Source organism: Neocloeon triangulifer, unplaced genomic scaffold (assembly GCF_031216515.1).
Source record: "Neocloeon triangulifer isolate White Clay Creek 2 clone unplaced genomic scaffold, ASM3121651v1 ptg000014l, whole genome shotgun sequence".
Classification (NCBI taxonomy): domain Eukaryota; kingdom Metazoa; phylum Arthropoda; class Insecta; order Ephemeroptera; family Baetidae; genus Neocloeon; species Neocloeon triangulifer.
In genome coordinates, this window is record NW_026775556.1 from 15,497,334 (window position 1) to 15,520,567 (window position 23,234).

The following is a 23,234-nucleotide window of genomic DNA, read 5'->3' on the forward strand; positions in this document are numbered from 1 at the left end:
GGTTACATTATATTGCATTGCACAAAGCCCAAAATGCATACTCGTCTTTAAACGATTCCAGTAAAATCGATCACAAAAACCGTTAGTTGAAATGAAAAGGGAGATCAAAAGACTCTGAAAGGAAAGGTCTGTTAAAGGAAATGAAGTTTGTGGTGAAAGACAGCAGTTTTCAACCCTTTTGTTTTTGTTATTTGTTCTTCTGTAAGGCGGACACTTAAGTTTGCTTTCTGCGTGTTTGTTCAGAATGGTTGCGATTTACAAAAATAAATCCAAGGAAAAAATCCCCAAACGCTTGAGATTTCCGAGTGTGGTGACAAAATGGAATTTCCAGGATAAAACTTCCATTACATAAGTTGCTAAAACTAAAAGCCGACCAAAGAAAGTCTAATATCACAGAGCATCAAAATTAAAAAGGCCTGCATTCAGCAAATTTAGGACTTAGCCGCTATTTTGCACAAATAACTTGCAGTACATTTGTTTATACATTTTTTGCTTTTGTTCAAACCGCTACATTTTCCAAAGCGTTTCTACGTGTAAATTATTGTTGGATTTGTCAATTCAGTCCAGATCAAGCTTTTCTCAAAAATGGATTTTTACAAATTTCATTGGTATTCAATTGGGCGTTAAACATTTGCGTTTCTTCTCGCTTAATTAAATTGGTCTGGACTGTAACCGTGGGTGGTTGACAGCAGTAGAAGTTTTAATTTAACTCTCACTTTTCTGGATTACCTGCATCGACTCGGAATTGATTCAAAATTTTCTCACTTGATCATATGTCCTTTGCATAGACACACTGAAATTGACCGTTTTGTGTTGTCTACCCTGTTGAATTTGGATTATTGATTGATTGTAGCGTCGTATGTAACCCATTTAAAGACATTTTCAATTTAAATTATTTTCTTCGACCCGCTTTCTCCTTATTCAGTTCCATTTTGAGTTTTACTGTTTCAAGCAGGGCTCCACCTCTTCAGGGTCCACTCGGAGCTCACGAACAGACGATGGGCTGCGCGGCCGCTGCAGCATTGGAGCCTCTCCGTTAATTGTGCTGCCCCTCCTCTCATCGAACACTGAAAATTAAATTTAACAATTAAAAAAAAAACTAAAACATATTCAAAGAATGCACTAACACTTATCAATGCTGACAATAGATCCAATGATCTCCCCAATTCCAATCGGTGCACCTTGTTTGTCCAGGGATTGCTTCTTTCTGACCAGATGCCAGTCAATGAGGAAAAGGACCAGGGCTGCTACCTTGATGATTGCGCAAATTCCAACATACCTTTACGAGGAAACAAATTTATCAAAGCATCGATAAAAAATATTCTTGGATGACTTACTTGAATCTAAACATTTCAATGTCGTACAACAGGCATCGACCACCCTTTTCTCCACAAGTGTTCTTCCACAGGAGGCAAGTGGAGTCAATCAGGTTGCCAAATAGGATGGGCGCCGGGATGTAGCCAAATATTCGGAAGATTACAAACTGGACGCCAAGAGCGAAGGCTCTTTCTTCTTCTTTAACTGACCTAAATTGAAAATATTTATGTAACAAATTTATTTTTAGAAAAGTCAAATTTGCTCATCACAGAAAATTCAATAGTAAAACTAAATAAATTAAATAATAAATTCAGAATTCAGGTCGACTGTCATCCAAAAATAATACAGTAAATAATATTTGCTCATAATTATTATGAATATAGTTGACCTGAATGTTCCCTTGTCTGGCGTAATAGGAATAAATAAAGATTATATTTTCTTTCTGTGTTAGCGAGTTGTATATTTCAAACTTTTCCATTTAATAATAGTTTGAAAAAGAAACAATTCAAACCTGAGCACAATCATGAGCAATGGCATTTGCGTGAGTGCAACAAGGAAGGTCATGAAGAACAGCAGAATCAAAAAGGGAAAGATGGTTTGGCAGGGCGAATTGCACGGCCCTGCGGTGGCCACTGGCACCATGGTGACCTCGGCAAATTGGGCAGAGTTGGACGTAATGATGCCGCTCATGTTTCCCAAGATGCCTGCGACACAGATGCTTGTATGAGTTTCATGCTCGTTAACAGCACTAATGGTGCTTTGTAGCTTGAGAGCTTTTTATGATTGGCGAAAAAATCTTTTATATCACAGCTGGGGCAAAAGTATAAAAATCTACTCACAGGCGCAGTTTGTGTAATTTGAGCGCGACGAGAAAGCTGTACAGCCTGCGTGACAGGGGCTGAAGTAAGTGAGTCCATTGTTGCCGCACACTGGTTCCACGTCCGAAGTCGGACACTCGCAGCCAAAGTTGCAAGACGCGGTCAGATTCACTTGGAAGGGCTCCGTTTTAGAGCTGCAATTATTTTTCCCAATTAAATATTGCATTTTATTAAAAAACAAAAAATACAATTTAATTTATTTTAAATAAATGTTAAATTTTTGATAATTTTCAGATTATTTTATTACCTGTTAAAATAAGGCATTGTTGTGCCGGCCATTTTCACATTATCACAGCCTAAGAAGAAAAGCAGGGCGTAAAGCGACAAGCACACAATGTTCGAGCACAACACAAATTGGACCAGTCCCTTGGGCTTGAGCTGCAGCCTCTTCAGCACACAACCACCCATGAAGATGCCAATGCAGGCGCCTGGTACCGCAATGCCCCCTAAATCCGGCAGAGAATAATATAATCACGCATTAATGCCACAAAACGCGCAAGCAAACCGTTTGCATACCTGTGAATACGCTGGCTTGGCTCTTGCCCAAGCTGAATTGGGTCTCGAGGTATTTGGGAAGGTAAACCACAAATCCAGACACAATGGCCAGCTCCATGCATGCGCCTAAGCATGTTACTATGTAGATCGGGTTACACAGCAATCTCTTCACCGCTAGCACAAATTCTGCGAACACAAATTAATTATTGATTTCACAGTCACAAGCAAGTGATATAATATATGTACAACAGGTAAATAAAATATCATAAAATGCAAGTTTTTTTATATGAAAAAAAAAATTACCGAAAAAACCCAGATTTTGCCAAATTTTAATAAGAAATAATAAATTTTCATAATTTTATATTAAATTTCCTGGTTAAATTTTAACTTACCCATTGCTTTAAAGCAGCAAGCCGATTCCTTAGCCTTCTTTTTATCCATTGGCTCAACAGCAGCACAAATACTATTTCGAGGCCCAGCTCCAATGTCCCCATTGCTGACCAAGTTGACTTTTTCCTCGCCAGCCGTGATGGCTGCCTCAGTTTTGCGCTGAAGTCTGACCCTTTCCTTTTCACGCTGCAAGGTTTTGGGGAAAAGCAAGAAAGGGAATGAGAGCGCCAGCAACATGACGCCACACAAGAAAAATCCACCCCACCACATTCCCACAAATCGTCTGTCCCCGGGATCTGCAAATTAAAAAATAATAATAATTTCTTTTAAAAATTTTGTTCTCCGTGAAAAGTACCTATGAGCACTGGTACGCTGGACAGCGAGTCCATGTGAAAGGAGAGGAGATAGGCCCCTAGGAGGAAGCCACAGACAGGTCCGAATGCGGCCATGCTGTACATTATTCCAATATAGATGGCGGAACTCTCAGGATGGACGTGGTCATCGATATAGGTTGTACCCAAAGTGAATAAGGGTGAGCCACCGCAGCCGAGCAGAAACTGGGCCAAGAGGAAAAGTAAAACAGGTCCAGTGGTTGAGGGGGTGGACATGATGCAGTTGTCTGCTCTGGAGCGCAGGTTGTTGCCAGGGGACAAAGGAGGAGATGACAAACCCGCTGCAAAAAATATATAAAATATACTTAAAAATATTTAACATTTAAATATAATATTTTTTATAATTTCATTTACGACATTTCAAAAAAAAAATCATAATAAATAAAAAAACAATTTAATTGAGAACGTCTTTTATTTGATTTATTTATTTGAAGAAAAAAATAACTTGTTCACTTATCTTTTGCTATTTAAATAATTTTAAATCTATGTCATCATCACTGCTATTTTATTATTTTAACGATAACTAAAAGTTTGACTTACCTGAGGAAAGGACTCCAAGTCCCATGTCTTGCTCGCGGACAGACACCCTTTGGCAGATGTTTTCCGACGAGTTGCTTGACCCCATGCCTGCGTCGTTTAGATGCGGTTCAGCGTAAAAGTGTGGCACCATGAATACCATGGAGCCAACCCCCATGACCAGAGAGCCTAATAAAAATGTATAATGGCAAAATAAGATACGTGATAGCAATTCCTCGCCGCGCTTTTTATACCTATGGCGATCCAGATCGGGATGTGCTTTCGACTGCCCAGATAGCTAACAAAAATCACTGTGAAGACGTTGCCTATTTCATAGGAGGAGGCAACCAGGCCCGAGTGGCTGGATGGGATTTCAAATCGCTTCTCAATTGTGGTGATCACGGAGCTTATGTAGCCTGAGGCCAACGCCTGCTGGAGGGTCACAAGCACGGACAGCAGAAGGACAAAAACCTAGAAAGTAAATTTTATTTTCATTGCTTGGTGTTTATTTTTTTTTAATAAGGTCTAATTATTATAAATATTGAAGATTGCACTTTGAATCAAATTTAAATTAATTAACTCACTCATTAAATTTGAAAACAATAAATTAGGAAACAGTGCTGGAGATTCTTATAGTCTCATTCATATTTATAAAACAAAATTAAGGTAACTTTAAAAAAATATGAATTGCAGCGCTCCACGTGTCAAATTTCCTTTATAAATTTTCGCCCACATTTTTGAAGCCACCGTAGCCCAGCGTGTATTTTGATGTACGGATAAGAAAAAGGAAAAATAGCATGCCATTTTCACATACTGTATTCTGTCTGTGAAAGGCCGGGCTCTTCATGCAAGTTCATAAATAAACCATTGGCCATTTGCGTCTCTATCTCAAGATAACGGTGCAGAGAAAATTGAAAACAAAATCGATCGCACGGGCCATCGCTACTTTCAACTCGTTATCGTAACAAGCGCCTGCTAAAAAATACAGTAGGCAACCTGGCCGTCACTCAGATACGCGCGGTTGCATATCAACCGTCGTGGAATGCGCTTGAATCGAAATTTCCAATTGATCGGCATCGATTTCATTGACGAGGCGTTAAATTATTGCCGACTCAACTACCGCTCTTGTCAAATGGAACCAATTCGGCTTCTGGCTAATCGTCCCCAATGGGTGAATTTATTTCCACTCGGTTTGCCACTTTGATGCGGCCACTCGATTGTGACTATGTTAATGAGTGGAATTAAAAGCGGAAAATTGGAATCAATCGCGTGACTGACTGCCTAATAAAAAAATTTACCTTGATATTCGCAAAACGCTGAAGGCCTGATGGTCGGCAGGACAAAAGGCCGCAGTCTTTGAACTCAGTGGGAGGCGGAAGGGGTGGCACCACAATGGCAGGAACTGGTGGACTCGCGGGCAAGTGCCTCTCTCTGGAAACGTGATAATCAGAGGTGTACTGTTAGTTTGCGTTTCAGAATATCAAAAATGTTCATAGTGTTGCACATGATAATGCGTGAAATGGAGATTTTCTCATGTGATAATTGTGTGAGAGGACATTAAAAACACATTCCTTCTCAGCAGTGTTCACTTCACTATAGATTCACGTTGTATAAAATTTGTTTAATATGAATTGAAGTTGCTGTTAAAACTTATAGCACAGGGATGATGTTTCAAATAAATAAATTGCAAATTCCAATTAATTAATGAAATCTTTTCTTTTACTCTAAAATCAGAGCAAAACCGCAGATTATAAAATTTCAGTTTATTATAGAAATAAAAGCTAATATAACATAAAAATTTTTTCATATAAAATTTACCTGCAAAATTTAAATTTTCAAATACAAAGTTTTGAATAATTAAATATTTTTATTTAAAAAAGTTGGAAGATAAATTAGATGAAGTAAATACATATTAATTGCATCAAAATTTTATGTTTATAAAAAAAATTAGTTTGTATGAGGTTTGTATGCCGTTTCTAAATTAATATATATTGCATTTTGTTAAATTATTTTGCCGAAAAGTAAAAATTTAATATATATTGAAAAAAAATTTACACTAAAATTAACTCCTTATTAATCTTAAATTGAGGTCGTATTGAAACGAGTATAACTTAAAAACTTACTTTTCCACTGTGTGAACCGGGGGCGAGGCAGGTGGGAGCCACGTGAGGTCACCGAGGCTTTGGCTGGGCTTCTTTCTGTCCAAATGGTCGTCGTCATCGCTGGCCGAGTACAGACCAGTCATGGCGTACATGGACACATTTGACTCCTGCCGCCGATGGCCGTGGCCTCTGGAGTGGCCCTTGGTGCTCATGGCGGCCCTCGGTCAGTCTGCAAAAACACCACACCACAAATCACTGACGACGAAGTTCATTATGGTTCAGTGTCTAGCAAGATCGCAAGCCGACTGACTGACTTGGCCATCAACTATCCCCCGACTCTCCGCATACGCGTGGCTTGATATCATTGAGAACGCGAGTTGGAGAGAGGCGCCGAGTGACAAGCAAGATTATTCATCGTCTACACAACTCCGTTTTTTTGTGGGAAAAACTAGATTTGTAAATTACCAAATTTAAAATAGTGGACATTTATTAAGTGGCTCTGATGTGTTAAAAAAAACAATTGTTAAAAAATAGCTAAACTATTTTTGGCCAAAACATGAGTAAAAAAATAATTGAACGAAGAGCCAGTTCATTTCCACTACAACTTGCATATTATACTTAAAATTTTTTTTCATTAATTTCAAGATTTTGGAGTGAGACAACGAGAAACAAGACAAATTTTCATTTGTCGTCAACACAATTCTGCCTCTGTCAAAAAGCGAATTATATTTTACTAAAATATTTTATATTTTATTATAATAATATTCATGCGACCAGGAATATACTAGGAAGGAGAAGTTACTTTACCATAATGGATTACACGAAAAGGTTCAATTTAATTTTATATTCCATTTTCGCCGCGCTTTCGTGACTGCACGAATCGCTCGGAGAGACGTGAATTTTCGGTTTTATTACTGCTCTGCAGAAGCACGTGAAACTGCTGCTCACACAATCTTCGCACCTCTCACGTTTTGTGTTCGTTTAAAAGTGTAAAGCAGCGATATAAAATAACAATTCAAGCGTGCTTCCAAAAGAGAAATTTCTATCCAAACATTTGTAAAACGATAAGATTCGGCTGGCCGTGTGTCAACAGGCGCGTCTCTCCGTCTCCAGATACGATTATGGAGCATGTTGCGGACATGCATGCGGCTTTATGGAACTAATAATGCACGCCTAGGCAATTTGTATTTACGCAGTGAGGCTCTAATCAGCAGTACTGCACCTGCGCTTATGCGGTCTTCCTGTTTGCCCTGGCATCGACATCGCGACTTAAGTCTTGCATAAGGTCGACTGCACACAGATAATAATCCACTTTTGCGCCTGGCAAAATTCTCCTATCTTTACGCCAAGCAGAGAAAAATCCCATGCACGCAAAATTGTGCAAAAATTTTAAAATTACAAATGCTTTCTTACATTAACAATTCACAGTGCACCATTTGAATTGAAGTAATTTTTTTTAACTTTCAAATTTAGAATCAAAATTTTTGTGAAAGTTTAAAAAAAAGAATAATAAATTGTATCTAACATTTCAAGAGGCAAGGAAGTTAAGTTAAATTTATTTGATAATAATTACATCATAATTAAGTCAACAAAGAAAATATTAATTTAAAAAAATACGTATTTGGTTTGAAAATAATTAATAAATGAAAGAAACCAAAATTTACAAATTTAAATACACACCTTTTTATGTAATTATTTATGTTAATTATGGTTGCTGCATGTAAAAAATAGATTAGGTTATTGCTTTCTTATAAAATAATAATCAACCAAAATAAAATCATCGATGAAAGCCGACTTAAAAATTCATTTCACAAATTTCACCATAAATCAGCCCTCAATTTTTATTTATCAAATAATTCAGGTTCGATCTTTTTTTTTTCTTAGATACATTTGTGTTGTTGTCACTTTCTCAACTGACATCACATAACACGGCGAACCAGTGCCAAATAATTACTTTCACTGCGAACGTGTCGATAATGTCAATTCATATTTTCTAAAACTGCTCTGACATAACGCGGAGCAGCTCCCTGGCGACGCCGCGTGGGAGTTGCAAATCACACAAGTATAAGCAAAAGCGACAGTCTGGTAAAAGTAAATGGAACACTTTTGCGAACACGCGCGTCTCGTCAATTTCTCCTCGCTTCCTTATATCGTCCTACGCTTTCGTTTCAATTATTTATCCTGCTCACCAACACACGCCGACTAATTTTTGCTCGCCGTTTTTGAGACGCAATTCTCACACACGAGCATCCTCTGTATACAAATTCTGCTCGGCGCAAGAGTTTGCGTTTAACCGCTACATGTCTTGTGAGTCAGAGGAGTTGCCGACGAGTTCACGATATGTGGAGGCAGTAATATTTTTTTTAATAATGTACATTGCGTGATATGTTTTGTCTGATTTTGTCGTCCCTCAAGGTCAAAGTACGGATATGAAGGAGACACATAATGGAAGGTGAACTTGGATTGAAACAATATAGAAAGAATACTGTTTTAATAATTGAATTTGTATTGTTTGTAAACAGAGGGCGATAAATATGATTTCAAAACAGGAAAAGAGGTACAACAAAGCTGGGATCAAAGTCCTTTAACTTGTAAAATAGATTCTCATTTGAACGGTATCTTCTATATTCTAGTTTCAAATACAAATACAATGTTTTGCAATAAAGATACAAAAAATATGAATTTTTTTTTCATTTTCACTTTGGCCAAATTAATAGTTAATTAATATAAATAATCCAAACCTTAATTAACTTAAGCAAGAAGCTAGATAAATTTTATTTGGTAGATTTCAGTTCATTAACAATTTAAACGTGGCAATCAAATTTAAATTGTTTGTTTAGTTTACATGGAGTTTTTTTGTTTAAAATTTTGATTTGGGTTTTGCACGCAACATTTTATACCAAAATTCAACCTGCAAATTACGTCATATTTGAAAATCCTGTTTTCAGATCTAGGATTTGGCAACATTTAGTCCTTCGCCAGTAATTATACTGTGAAAAACATAAGTTGGATAATTTTTTTGTCCAACGTCAGGCTAAGCTCTCTGGTTTTCTGCTATGTAAAAGCAAGACTGATTTTTTTCTAGGGCAATTCGCGATTTCAAGAGCAGCGTGCGTAGAAGACATTGTCGTGATTTAATTTCGCGCTGGGTGAGAGCAGCTCTATGACGGATTGCACAATTAAAATCATGGCACTGCACGCAATTGTCGAGTGAAATAACATGAATCATTTTCCTCGAGAGAAAGAGCCTTTGCGTGGCGAGAAACCAAAACGCGGACGAGAGACTCGGCTGTCCAATAAAAATGCCGCACCTGCCGCAACATGGAAATATAAATAAAAAGTAATTTCTCAAAAGCGCGCGCGCCAAATCCCTTGCGACACTTTGTCTTCTTCTGCGGGGAATTTTTATTTCTCCTGCTCTTGGCGAAAAAAGTGGCCTGCAGTGTACGCGAGCGAGAGTCGCGTCGGGGCTCAGGCGGAATTTTTAATGCATTACCCACTGCGCCATATAATATTTTCCCGAAGAGAACACTGCGCGAATTTATTCCTTACGCGGCGTTTTGTGAAATTAATACTGCCGGCGAAATAAATTTTCGCTTTTGTGCAGCGCAGATTCGTTTTTGATTGCCGAATCGCGTGCACCAACTTGTGAATTTGTATGCGGGTTAAAAACCAAACGGGGTGCGGGGTTACGCATAAATAATTGGCCGGGTCGGCCAAAAACGATTCTGAATAATGTATCACGCATTCTAATCGCAGGCGAAATCGCTCTATCGGCAAAAACACCCTTCCGCTGCGTGAAAATTTCCAATGCGGCTTTTTTATTAACGTGTTCAGTGTTTATAATGTTTATTTTGGATACTAGATTTGTTGAAATGATAAGATTAACTACACCAGTTTTGTAATTTGTAAACAATTACGCTCATTAAGTATTTAACGACATACTTATGAAGTGTCAAGGGCTTGCACAAATGAGCAAAAATAAAACATTTTAAGTGAATTGTAATATTTTCATGACATTTTACAACAACATTATAAGAACCGTTTTATTAATTAATTAATTATGACAAGAGAGTTGAAAATTTTTAATGCATAAAAATCTTCAGGTTAGATTCACTCTTGAAATTGATGTTTGTCTTTGTGGTGCGGTTCCCATGTTTGAATTTTTCCGGGAATAGTAAGGTGACCGACTCCAATGTAAAGTTAATTTCACAAGCTAGTGAATTAGCTACAGACTATCAATAGTAAGCTATAAGGATATAAATTTATTTTTACGCAAGCTGTTTTAGCTGTTTATTATTTTTATTTAATCATTATTAATTAATATCTGATCTTGTCGTCAAAAGTATCACCTGTTTAGGCGCAATTTTATTTTCCCAAAGATTTGAAGCTCAAATTAAATTAATTAAAATTAAGTGAAACAATAAAAGCTGAAAGAAAATTAATATTTTTTTTCAACCTTATGTAAGTTATGTCCATATTTAAGTTTTAAATAAATAGATTTCCAAGAACTTTTAGTTTATTTTCAGTAAAAATTTGGACAAATCTTATGAAAGTGTAGCGTAGGTGAATAACTATATTTTTCCATTCCTTTTAGACCGCAGTTACTTTCGTAAAGTTTGATAATACTTAATGAAAAACAATTACTAATAAGCACCTTTTTATATTATTCATAAACAAATCTTCTACCAGTCTGGGTTTGTATGATATTTTAACCCGTTTGTTTAGTTGGGCGTGTTAGTGCTTCGTTTACATTCGCAGGCAGCTTTTGGATGAGTAATCTTCACCACCACCACTCTAAAATTTTATGTTTTGCATGTGGTTGAGCAGAGCATTGGCCTCTCTCATCTTCTCTCTCACTCTCCATCTCAACCAGCCGACCGAACGTCGTTTCTCAGAGAGCAGCAGGCTCGCCGCGAGATGAAAAACCTGCACTAGTTGCACATGACCTTATTCACTTCAAGTTCACTGCTCATATCGCACATGCATCAGCATTGGACGCGATAGCAAATAGCACATAATTGCGCCAGCGTCATAAAGCTCTTTTACGTCGATAAGAAGAAGGAATTATTTTTTTCTTGTTAAAGCGCGCCGACGACAGTTTTGGAGCAATTAAAGGCGTACTTAACTTTTGGCCCCGAGGCTTTTCGCTTCTGAAATTGCAGAAACATCATACGCTCGGTGAACCCAAGCGACGCGGCACTCGTAATTGTTCTCCGTAATTGGCCGTAAATCGCATTTATGTAGTTGCATAATATCCCGCGGCTGCTGCGATCCACAAGCGACTGCACGATTAAATGGCTTAATGGTTCCTTAATTCTTCTTGTACTTTGCAAGTGGATTACGTTGAGATAATCAAAATTGAAGTTTATACAACCTTCGAGCTTGCTTTGGAAAATCTGTGAATTATAGAGGAGAAAGTGCTTTTTTTTATTTTGCGTCTAACATGAGATTCTTATCTTTCACTTAAGTCTAATTATCTCTTTTAGATTCTAAATTATTTTGTATTGGGAGAGACAGTTTGTAATAAAATTTTTTATAAAACTATAGCATTAAAAATATTCTATCTGATCTAATTACGTATTTAACATGAAGAGTCCGTAAAAATTTACAAATTTCATCAAAATCTTTTCTTTATTATTATTATTATTTTACTTTTTCAGAATAAAAAATTAATTTACAAGTTTGTCTTTACGTAATTGCAAATAAAGATGCATATTGCATGAATGTTAATTTTACTTTTTCAGAATAAAAAATTAATTTACAAGTATGTCTTTACGTAATTGCATATAAAGATGCATATTGCATGAATTTTAATTTTTAATTTTATAAAACATTGACCTGATTGCAGAAGTTCAGAAAGAGTTGCCTGCCTGCACCTGCCTGCACCTGCCCATTGCCTGCTAAATTATTCATCGGCTTAAGTAATTTGCTCGCCTGCACCGCTTTAAGAAATCGCCTCGGCAACAACCCCTTGATTTCGACCGATGAACCCCTCCGAGCCAAATGCCGAAGTCTTTTTCCGCCGGAGAGTTGGGCAATGCGAGCGCAGTGAGCGTGGTAGGCCGTCCTCTTTGTTTCGTGCTGGCGAAGAAATACGGCCGTTGTGCCAGGCTGAATAAATATTTGGCGTTGGCACGGCGGCAAAATTAATTTCGACCGCAGCCCTGATATCATTATGGGACGCTCAAATTGGCTTATTGCACATGTGGCACGGCAAGAGAGAGAGAAAAACTAGTCCGGCAGCGTGACGATGTTATGGAAGCGCTGGCAACGCGTCACTTCCCTCGACGAATTCGGAAGAGCTTTTAGCAAGGACACACACAAATATTGCGAAACCAAATAAAAACATTTTTCAGGGGTTTATTTTTTTCCGTCACGCCCTAAAGTGATGCCATTAGAGCCGCCAGATAATTTTTATCAGCCGGGGAAAGCCTTTTTCTGCGAGCAATAAACTTTTATTATACCCCAGCTCCATATCTCTTCTTTTTTTTTAACAAAGTTTTCGCCAAGCCTAAAATTTCAGCTCCCATCAAGTCAAAACTTTGACAAAAAGCAGCAGCCTGGTTAAATTGTGATTAATCGAGACTTCTGCGCTGCACTAGCGTAACTAACTGAACCATTCAAGAGACTCAAAATTGACGCCTCTTTCAGAACAGGCGGCATTAATCAGCGGCTTCTGCAAGTCCAAATTACTTGTCAGCCGCCACCGGTCTAATGTCCGCGTCGATATTGATGCATAAGAGCCAAACGTGATTGATTGAATGCACGCTTATTTATTCACAAGTTGTGCTTTCGAATTATTAAATCATTTATAAATTATTAGTGCATGACAAATAAAAGGAAAAATATGTGGAATAGCCTATAATTTAAATTATTATTCACTAAATTCATGGAAAAATTATAATTCATCATTCTTCATTTTGTTAAACAAGACAATCAAACATGAAACTCTGTGGATTGTGATGTGACAAGATCAAGTGTATTTCTGTTCTACAATTTAACCAGTATGCAATACCATAATTTTTATATTAAATTTTAAACAATATGATTTTATGTATATTGAAAATGTATCAAACAAAAGTTGCATTAAAGTAGAAATTTAAAAAAAAAATAATAATAAAAAAATAACAACAAAATTTGAAGAAATAAATAAATATATGTTTATAAACAAACGTTAACAGATTTAAACGATTATTAAAAAGTTTTTTGCTTAATAAATTTATATTATATTTTTAGTACAATAAATGTAGTTTCTTTAATACTTTTTTTCTAATAAATGCTTATAAATTATGCATGCATGATGGGCAGAGTTTGCCCATCCATACAACAATAAGCATAGTTTGCTACCAAAACAAGTACAAGCATAGATTAGCATTACTTCAGTATTCAATATAATATAATATTCAATATATATATAAATATTCAAAATAATCCAAATAATCTTACATTATACATTCAAAAATTATCAATCCAAATAATATTATTTGATAGCAACAGAATTTAAAAAACAAACATTTGATGTTAATAATTTATTAAAGATTATGTTTACTTCTTTCTAAAACAAATTTCATATAATTTTAGCTTTTAGCATTTTGTTCTGGAAAAAATAGCAAGCATAAAAAAAGCTTGTCAGCTTAATAACGCAGGCCGTGCTTGGCGACAAGCCTCGAAACGGCCAATATGACGAGAGAGCGCTTCATTTCCGCCATAAGCTGGCGGAATGGGCAATTTTCCGACACACATTTGCCTGTTCCGTTTGCGGTGCAACAGCGGCTCACTCTGCGGGTCGTGTCATTTCATCAGACCGACCGTTCCCATGTATTTATCATCCATCCACGGCAGCAAGACTTCTTCTTACTTGATTGCCTCTCTCGCGAGTGCAACCAAACTTTGAACTCCGGCGGCTCTCGTTATCGTCTAGGTCATTATCACGCGGCTCCGTGCGCCTCACATTATTACGCCAGGACCTTCTAATTTCCACGCCGCCTCTTTGCCCTGCAGCCTCAGTGCCGTGTAATAACGCGCGCACTCTCTTTTATAGAGATGCCAAAATTTTTCACCGCACTTCTCTTTGGCCTGGTGGCTTCACTATATTCATATTAAAATAAGGTTCTGCTAAGAATTAAACAAAAAATGGAAAAAATTTAGTGACCTCTCAAAAAAGTCAAGATTTTAAAATCTCCTCTGGTTTTTTTTTTCAATCAATATGAACAAATTTAAGTCTGTGAAATTTGAAATATATAATAATTGATTAATCTGATACACGTTGTATGTACTTCAATATTACAAAGATAAAATTTCATTTATTATTGAGTATGTTTGAAATGAAATAATGTAAAATATTCATGAGAGAACTCTTAAATTTTATTTGTGAAAAGATATAAACATAAATAATTTCAAAATTTAGTGTTGAAAATACGTAATGTATTTTTTACACCAGATATGCAAAAGAAAATTTGTTTGCTGCAGTCATATCTTTGGTTGTCATGTTCTTCAACAAACCATAATGTAATGGAGTTGATTGTTAATTGCTTATATATGCGACCTAATTGATTTTTAATTATATTATGATATTAATAAACCAGTTTTCCGGCATACACATTTGAATTTTTGTAAAAATCTTTGCCACACATGCATCAGCATGTACATATTTATTAACAAAATTTAACGTTGAATATATATAAGTACAAATGTCAATGGAAGTAAAGATTAATTTAGAAATTGTGAGCGCTTGTTATTTTACTATGTAACACAATATGATTAAATTTTGAAATAATATATTTAATACTAAAAAATTTCTAAAATAATAATAACATAAGTTTAATAGTAGTTCAAGCAAAATGCTTTAAAATTATTATTGTTTTATTAAATTAAAAATTTTTTATAAATGTTGTTTTCCAACGCGACTGATGACCTTTTTTCTTCCCAGTGAGGGCATTTCGACTTATCCGCTACTCCGCCTTTAAAAATGCGTCACGGCGCTGAACAATTATAATGCGGAGGCGAGAGAAAAGACATGTGCTCTCATCCCACACTCTGGCAGGCACTCTCGTCCGCATGATAAATAAAAACAGTGCTGGAAAAATGTTTGGGATTCATGGCTGCGTGACTGTATAAACGCGTTGGGCGCGCGCACACGCAGCACAATGGATGCTGCGGGTGCACTTCGAGACTAGCTTTTTCCCGCACACCAGCTTTTCCATAAATCTGCCAGCACCTTGCACAAACATCGGCATCATCCCGCGGCAGCTGCGGAAATTTGGCCACTTTTCAAGGCCGCCACTGTGGCATATTGATGACCCTGGTTGGCGCAGCCACCTATTGATTGCCATTTTTCTCTGCTCACTCGCCGCTCATGAAATCTGAATGGATTGCCGAAGTGAGGAAGGCCAGATTTTCCCACTGCCGCATGAAAGGGCGGGTGCGGAAATTTCTCGACGTCTTTCTTCCACCTCGGATATAATTCGAGAAAGATTGGCCCCTTGGGTTGGGTGATTGATGTTGGCCAATCCTGCTTTATTGATCGGGAAGTTTTTATTTTCAAATAATAAGGAGCAAAACCATCCTCTGTCCTACAGGAATATTATAATCTATTTTCTTGAACAAATTATTTTAAGTGCCGAAAAAGTGACAAATATGTCGCAAAATTTTGCAGTTTAGGATCTTTTATGAGAAAACGTAATAATTTGATGGAAAAATTCATTCGGTTGGGATAATGTAAATAAATATAAAAAAAATAAGAGGAAAATCATGTTCCCTACTCTTTTCTTAAATTTATACTTAAATTTACTATAAATTTTTTTTAAAAATTCAAATTTTTCATCCTAGTTCAAAATTGCTTGTTTGTGCGAATTATTCCTTTGTCACAACAAAACATTGTCTGTGTAGCAACGTAGCTAAGTAAGGGGAACCGGTCACTTTTCCGCCACTCGAGCAGAATGGGAAATACATCTGCAGTACCAGCGAGACCGGCGGAAAATATTTCACAAGCAAAAGATAAAAAACAAAATGAGTAGTGGCGTGGAATTCTGAACACAATAATAATTTTGCCGCATATACATCGCGTTGGTACAAACACAAGAGAGCAGTACCATGCAGTGCTTCTTCGCCATGGCCGTAAATATTGAGAATTACTTCACATACCCCCTGCGAGTGGTGGATTTTTTCAGCCTCCGCAGACTCGCTAACCGTTCACATTAAAGGTAATTCAGCAGTATATCATTGACTAAGAAGTCACGCGCGCGGCCAAGAAAAACTTTTTTACCAGAAACAATATGGCACATGACCCCTCCCTTGGCGTCGACAATCGATCGCGGATCCCTGGATACCTTTATTCGTTAATGTTCAATGTTCAATTCACGGACATAAGAGAGAAATCTATTAATTATGTGCAAAATAATGCTATTAGATATTATTAAATTATATTTTATTTTATATACATTTTTTTTCAAACATTTAACAAATTCTTATTTACCAATACTAATTTAACATTTAAAATAAAATTTAAATTATTATATTAAAATTATAATTGATTTTTTTTTTTTTATTAAAAATTTTTAATATTAAGAACGAAACAAAGTTATGGATTCCAAAATTGTATTTTTAAGTAACAAATAAATTTTAATTTGCAAAAATCTACAGTCATTTAGTCATTGTACTATTTTTAGCAAATCATTGATGTGGTCCTTTATTTTATTAATTATATATTTTATGAATCATTCATTTTTATTAATGAAAACAAAAATGAAACAGTTGAATTATTTAATAAGAAAAAGGAGAGAGCACCGCTGAAACCGATTGTGAGCTCAATCCAACTTCTGTACAGAGAGGGTTGTATAATAGCTCAGCCATGCACCGTCCCAAGACTGCCCTTGATTGGCCCAAGAGCACACAAAAGAAATTGGGGCTGCATGTCATTTCACGTCATGCAGCGCACCGAGAGCATTGAGCGAAATAAACAGACGCCAATTTTTATTTAGGTGCCTCGTGTGTCCTCCCAAGGTCGCCCACCTTAATAGTTTGTGTGTGTTTGTGTTCTTTATTTAAATCGATTGAGTGCTGCGGAGGGTGTGTGTGTGTGCAAGAGAGAATGGAGAAAGAAAGAAAGAAAGGGTCTCCGCATGCGACCCGCTCGGAAAATATAAAAACAAGGAACACACGCCGGCGCTTTTTCTTTTCTTTTCTTTTCTCCTCATTTTGCTCCACTCCGGGGTCCATTAGCGACACTCAAGCTGTGCCAAAATGTGTGCATAATACGCCATTTTCAACCTGCAAATAACGCTGGTTGTTTGCCGCGCCTTAATGAGAGCCACGAGAGAAAATGTCCCGACAACGGTCTCAGCGAAAATAAAACGCTTTTTGCATTTGACGTCGCGCGCTCGGTCGCTCGGTCGCGTGGTTTTCTATTATTACTAGCAGCTCTCTGCATGTTCTACATTCTTCTACGTATATGTACATTTTTCGCCGATAAAACTCTGCTTTTTGGTTTAATGTTGCGCATGGTGGTATTTTAAGTAACAGCGTTGAAAACCAACTTTCAACACTGGCGCGTGAAAGTATAATTTTGCCGGCGTGTCCGCATGTGTTTAGCATATTCCAAGTTTTAGTGGAAATTGTGGGAATTATCAAAAGTTATGTCGCAACTTTGTATTTTATACCGTCAAATTTTTCTTTTCAGTTCAACGGAGGTTTTTTTTTCAAAAACGTTGTAATCTTTTAGATTAAACACGTCTTCTACGGGATTGAATGAAAAATTTAATTAACCTATGAATGCAGTGAAGATTGGTCATGTGAGAAACATACAGTTAGTATTTAATAAACATAAATATATATTTAAATGTATATCTGTTTAAAAAATTAACTGAGCCACTTAACCAAAGTCAAATTTCAATCTCTGAAAGGTAAATTTAAATATACCTGAAATTTTATAACATATTTTGACGATTTTCTATTCTTAAATTATTAAAATTTCAAACTCAAAGAATAAGATTATATCCATAATCAAAATTTTAACATGGTATAGAAAAATATATCTATGGGCTGGGTGAGTGAGGTGCTTTAAATAATTTCCAATCTAGTTAATAAAAGATTTTATTTGTTATGAGAAAAAAAATTATTAAAATAGGCTTCAACATATTTTTATAAAAGTTATCCCGATCATATTGACGCTTGTGAATATTTTGTTATCTAATTGTTTTGCAGAAAAGTGCAGAATGTATCATAAATAAGGATTTGGTTGCAACGCTGGCAGCGTAAAGGGAAATTTAATCATTAAAAATGCATAATATTTTGCAAACTTTTGTACTCATTGAACAAAAAACTCGTAAAATTTAGTTACCTATTTAAAAAATTTAAATTTTTTGCTCTGAGCAACGCTTACATTTTTTAATGAATAATAAAATAAGAAATAATTTGAGGCAATAGAGATTATAAAATAAGGGCAGAATAATCCTGCCAAAAGTAGCCAAAGCCAGCGCAAAATAATGCAGCAATATAATTACATCACAGCAAAACAGCAGCGCATAAAATTTGCATTTTCAACCGCGAATGTCTCCTGCGAGGATTACAAAAATATTATTCTGTGCTGCGGTTGCGCCACAGATACACACTCGCTATGCAAATCATCTCGCAGACGAACAAAGCCAGCGAGGTTAATTCTTGGGATTTCGAGCAGCGCGGACCGGCGAAAAAGCGAGAAGCCTGTTTGTGCGGTGGTGCCGCCGCCGCCGCTCGCTCTCGTCCTCCGCATCACATCTGTTCCTTTTAGTGGGCCGACTTCCTAATCAATACTCACTCCTCGCGCTGTCAGTGCTACATTTACGTACAAGCATAGGGCGCTCGACGCCACTCCAGAGGTGATACCCACGCTGTCGCAGTGGAGGAAATCTGACCGATTTTTCTGCTTGGCTCGTGTTTTGGCAAACAACGCCAACTGTGTTGCAGCTTTTTGGCCAAACGAGAAATAATGTGGCATAATGTTAGGCATATTTAAATGTAAAAGCGACACTCGACAACAGCAGAGTTATAAAAGGCTGTCAAAGGGGGCCGGGTAGAGTTGTATATTTATTTATTCAAGTATGCTCTCCAACGCCATCCTTTTTTCAGAGTTATTGATCCTTGTTTTACACAACAGACTACTTATATAAATTTTTTAATTTATCCTTATATTTCAACTTGCATTTAATTATTTTGATTTTTTTTCTTTTCAAACTCTCAACTCCCAAAAATTTTGCGTAAAAAAAAATGTTAATTCAAAACTTTAAATTCTCACAGATATTATTTTATATTATTGAGTGGAAAATAAAAAAGACAGAAATATATAATTCTAAATTTTTGTATTTTTTTTTTTTTTTGGCAATAATATAATGGTCGCCTGAATCGAGATATATGTGAAAAAAATTTATGTTGAAATTTGACGCTTTCTGGTACAAAATATAATTGAAGAAAAAAATCTCATTTTCAATGAAATTGAACACAAGATTGAACTTTCTCAATAAAATTTGTAAATTAATTTGAAATACCTCCCCTGTAATCTTTTTTACTTTGAAATTTATCCTTAAAAATAATATAATATTTTTAAAGGTGTATGAATTAAATTTTTTCCTCATTACTACTTTTTAGATAATCAAGAGCAATAATTCAATACGTTGTGCACTGAAAAACAAAAATGAATCATATGAAAGGCATAATCAAGCCCAACGGGTGGTTCACAGAAGATTGAACACGTTCCCGATGCTCATTATTTGATCAAGAGCGATCGCTGGATATTGAATATCATATTATGGATGTACGTTTATTATATATGTATGTCGTCAGAGTTAGAGCATCAAAGGGGATTAACGGTCGACCATTGAACTCTCATCGAATTTGCATATCAAGTGATACCAAACAGCGTCCGGCTGCGTGCAATTTTCCAATTTTGTGTGCGGTGAATTTTGCGACCGGTGATTAATGCCGAAATTACGCAAACTTGTAATTAATGTCAATTGCGTGCACGTTCAAAACAACAAGGCGGGATGCTTTTAATTCGAGAGGAGTTTCGATCGATGGCCGGTAATTCAGGTCTTGCCATTGATCCGTTCGGAAAGAGGCCCAAGTTCAAGCACTTGTAAAAGCTCCCTCTTATAAAGTGTGTATTGAGCGAGCTCTCTTCATTTTATTTATTTATTTTTGGCGCACACATTTAGCAGAGTGAGTGCGCATTACGGCAAAAACAAATCAACGACTAGACATGTAAAGACCGCTTTACAGAATATAAGGGTGAGCGATATTATCAGAAAGGGCAGCTTAGCTTTCTTACCGCAAAAAGGGGGTCACCGAAATTCAAGGCTATAATGGTTTTGGAACGCTGTGGTGCATTGGATTTGTTCTCGAGATAGCACTAAACTGACATCTAATGCGGTGAACTTCAGTAGGTGCTGCGGTGGAGGAAATCATTTATTTATCTTTTTATTTTCCTGGATCATCTGGAAATTGAATCTTTATTTTTATTTCCCATTTAACATTTTTAACTCTATCTAGAGTTGATTGAATATAAAAAAATTATAATAATCCATAATTTCGCAGGTTAATAAAATGAAGCTTTTGTGTGACGTAATGGAGATAATTTCACAATCTATATCATAAAATTAGTTTTTAATGTGAAAGTTTGTAAAAGGATAGATAATAATTAACGTAAAAATCTCAGTTTGTTTTTCTTTCTTAAAGTTAGCAACAAATTGTTAATTTTGATAATTTAGCTTTAAAAAATTCAAAATAAAAGGTAAATTTTGAATTTCATCATTTTTAATATGAATGTAGTGTTTTTCTACCTTTTAATTAAATATCAGGAAAGCTGACTTATTAGGACTTGACTTTCTTTCTCCATAATTTAGTTTCAAGAAAATATTGTGTTCGAATTGAGGGCAACTAATATATTTTATAGTTATCTCGCAACTACTAAGTTAATATTTTACACCAAAGGCCAATTAGAGATTTTTTATTTATTTTAAAAGATTGTTGTGAGGAAATAAAAATTTTTGTTAATTAAATAAGACAAATTTTTGGCCATGATTTGGATGAAATAATATGCACATCAAATTTTATATATTCCCATATTATCCTGTTCCATTTTTGTTCACATGAATATTTCATATTTCCTCTAAAAATTTCCCTAGTTTTTTACGGCTTTCATTCGCGTCATTTTCGCAATCAGTTCTCCCATGTCACAAATAGCGCGACATAGAGTTGTGCTAGGTTCAGGTTCCCCCATGGTTTTCTCTCTCGTTGCCATTAGTATCATTGTTACAAAGACCTCATCCTGCGATTCAATTTCGCTGCTGGTCGCTTGTGTGCGTAATTGCAAGCTACACGTTCACATCTATCACAACAACGGCGACGACACACACACTCGTTGGTGCCGTTTTACTTTTTGCGCTCTGCATTGTACAACCAAAGTGTGTGCTTTGGCACGGCTTAGCAGTTTAAATTTATGCGCAATATTCGTAGAGCATTAGCATTTAGCACCTAGATACTTAAAAATAAATCGGCACGCGCCTCAATGGCTCGTTGTTCGTCCCCGGCCGGCGCCAGGGGGTTAATTTTAATCCGGCGATTAGAAAAATTCAGAAATTAAAATTTTTGTCTCACCACTTTTCGACGAGAGGGTTGCAAACACACGGGGGTGACGATTTCCGGGTGACGACGGGGAGGCAGCGCAGCATCAATTTGCCATCTGAAGTCGCTGCTGCGTTGCTGGTCCAGAGTGGGCTGATCTCGGTGCGCGTGGTAGATAAAAGATAAATCAGCCTCTCAGCTCAGCATGGCGACGTTATCTAGGGTAAACACGGTGCAATCCTTATTGTTCCTAACAGCGAGCTGGTGCCGTCGACGCCGCCAGCTCCATGAGTTGCTGAGCTCCCAGCTGGCTCGGCCGAGCGATATGGTGGACCAAAGACCCCTCCACGAGCACCAGGCTGACGCGCAAACGCTCGTGACTTATCTACCACTGTGTAAAGAAGAGCTATTTTTACTAATAAATACATAATAGATGATTCAGTTTACATAGCTGAAAATTTTCTATTAAAAATAAACTATTAGGCTTACAATTCAAATGTGCAATAATTGGTTGATAATTATTTTTTTTTTAATTTTATATAGTGTAATAATTACTATAAGAAGAACCTCTATATTCACTTCACAAAAGAATTACTTGATTTGAGTAGCTTGATATTCATTGTTTAAATTCTGGGGTATATAATTAAATTAAAATTATATAAGTATTTGAAATTATTGATGTTAAGAGTGTTGCACTTATGTTATGTTTGATAGTTAAATACAACATGAAAACATTATATCATTAAAAAATGATTAATATTCGTAAAAAGTCTTAAAATAAATTTAATCAAATAAAAAATTAATTATCATGCAGTGTACAAAATTAATATTTATTTTATTTATTTTAATAAAATTACTAAAAAAAATTTCTATTAATTGCATGAAAACTTGACAACGGATTTTTCTAATGATTTAATTTTTATAGGTTGCAGTTTATTTTATATAAAATCTTTAAGTCACTAAGGTTTTTATTATCATTGGCACACAACTAAAAATCATGAATAAAATTGAATCATATTATTTAAATAAAATTATAATCATTTATTATTAGCTTATAAGCGGGTAATTTTAAAACCGTGCGAGCGAACAACCATCTCAAGATCAGAATCATCTACTGTGTTCTAAGAAAAAACAATTTTGCTTTTCATACACCTGGTATACACGTTTTGGTTGCTAGCTGCAGCCATAATTCATGAACATTTTGGGCTGATCCCAATGAGCGAGGCCAAGTGACAAAATAAAACAATTTATAAAATTTTCTTAGAACTGGCGGTGTTGCGCTCCTATTCCTTCATTGCATGATAAATCGTAAAAAATCTGATATTATATGAAATTTAAATTAAAATATAATAGTAAAATCTCTTGTACGGCTGCATTTTTATATTGGATATTGAATGAGCACCGTTTCGCCAACACTCCACAGCAAAGGACATGCGCACGTGTGTTTGCTGGCGGTGGGACAAAAATCTGACGTTCACCGCTGGGAGCACCACCGACTATATATGTATGGGTCCTATTCGCGCGCACGATCATTAATATTAATCGTC

The 23,234-nt window shown here is 36.1% G+C and overlaps 1 protein-coding gene across 1 annotated transcript; it reads right to left on the reverse strand.

Annotated features, from left to right (window-relative positions):
- Window positions 1-664: 664 nt before the first annotated feature.
- LOC132199649 (solute carrier organic anion transporter family member 3A1) lies at window positions 665-22,005 on the reverse strand. The gene is made up of 14 exons (XM_059624538.1): window positions 21,721-22,005; window positions 6,112-6,319; window positions 5,287-5,419; window positions 4,243-4,459; window positions 4,013-4,177; window positions 3,436-3,753; window positions 3,083-3,376; window positions 2,712-2,876; window positions 2,443-2,641; window positions 2,157-2,329; window positions 1,829-2,021; window positions 1,338-1,526; window positions 1,128-1,279; window positions 665-1,067 (listed from the first exon to the last, which is right to left on the reverse strand). Exons 2-14 carry the CDS (start codon window positions 6,300-6,302, stop codon window positions 940-942), a joined length of 2,517 nt encoding a protein of 838 aa, XP_059480521.1. The 5' UTR covers window positions 6,303-6,319; window positions 21,721-22,005; the 3' UTR covers window positions 665-939.
- Window positions 22,006-23,234: the final 1,229 nt, after the last annotated feature.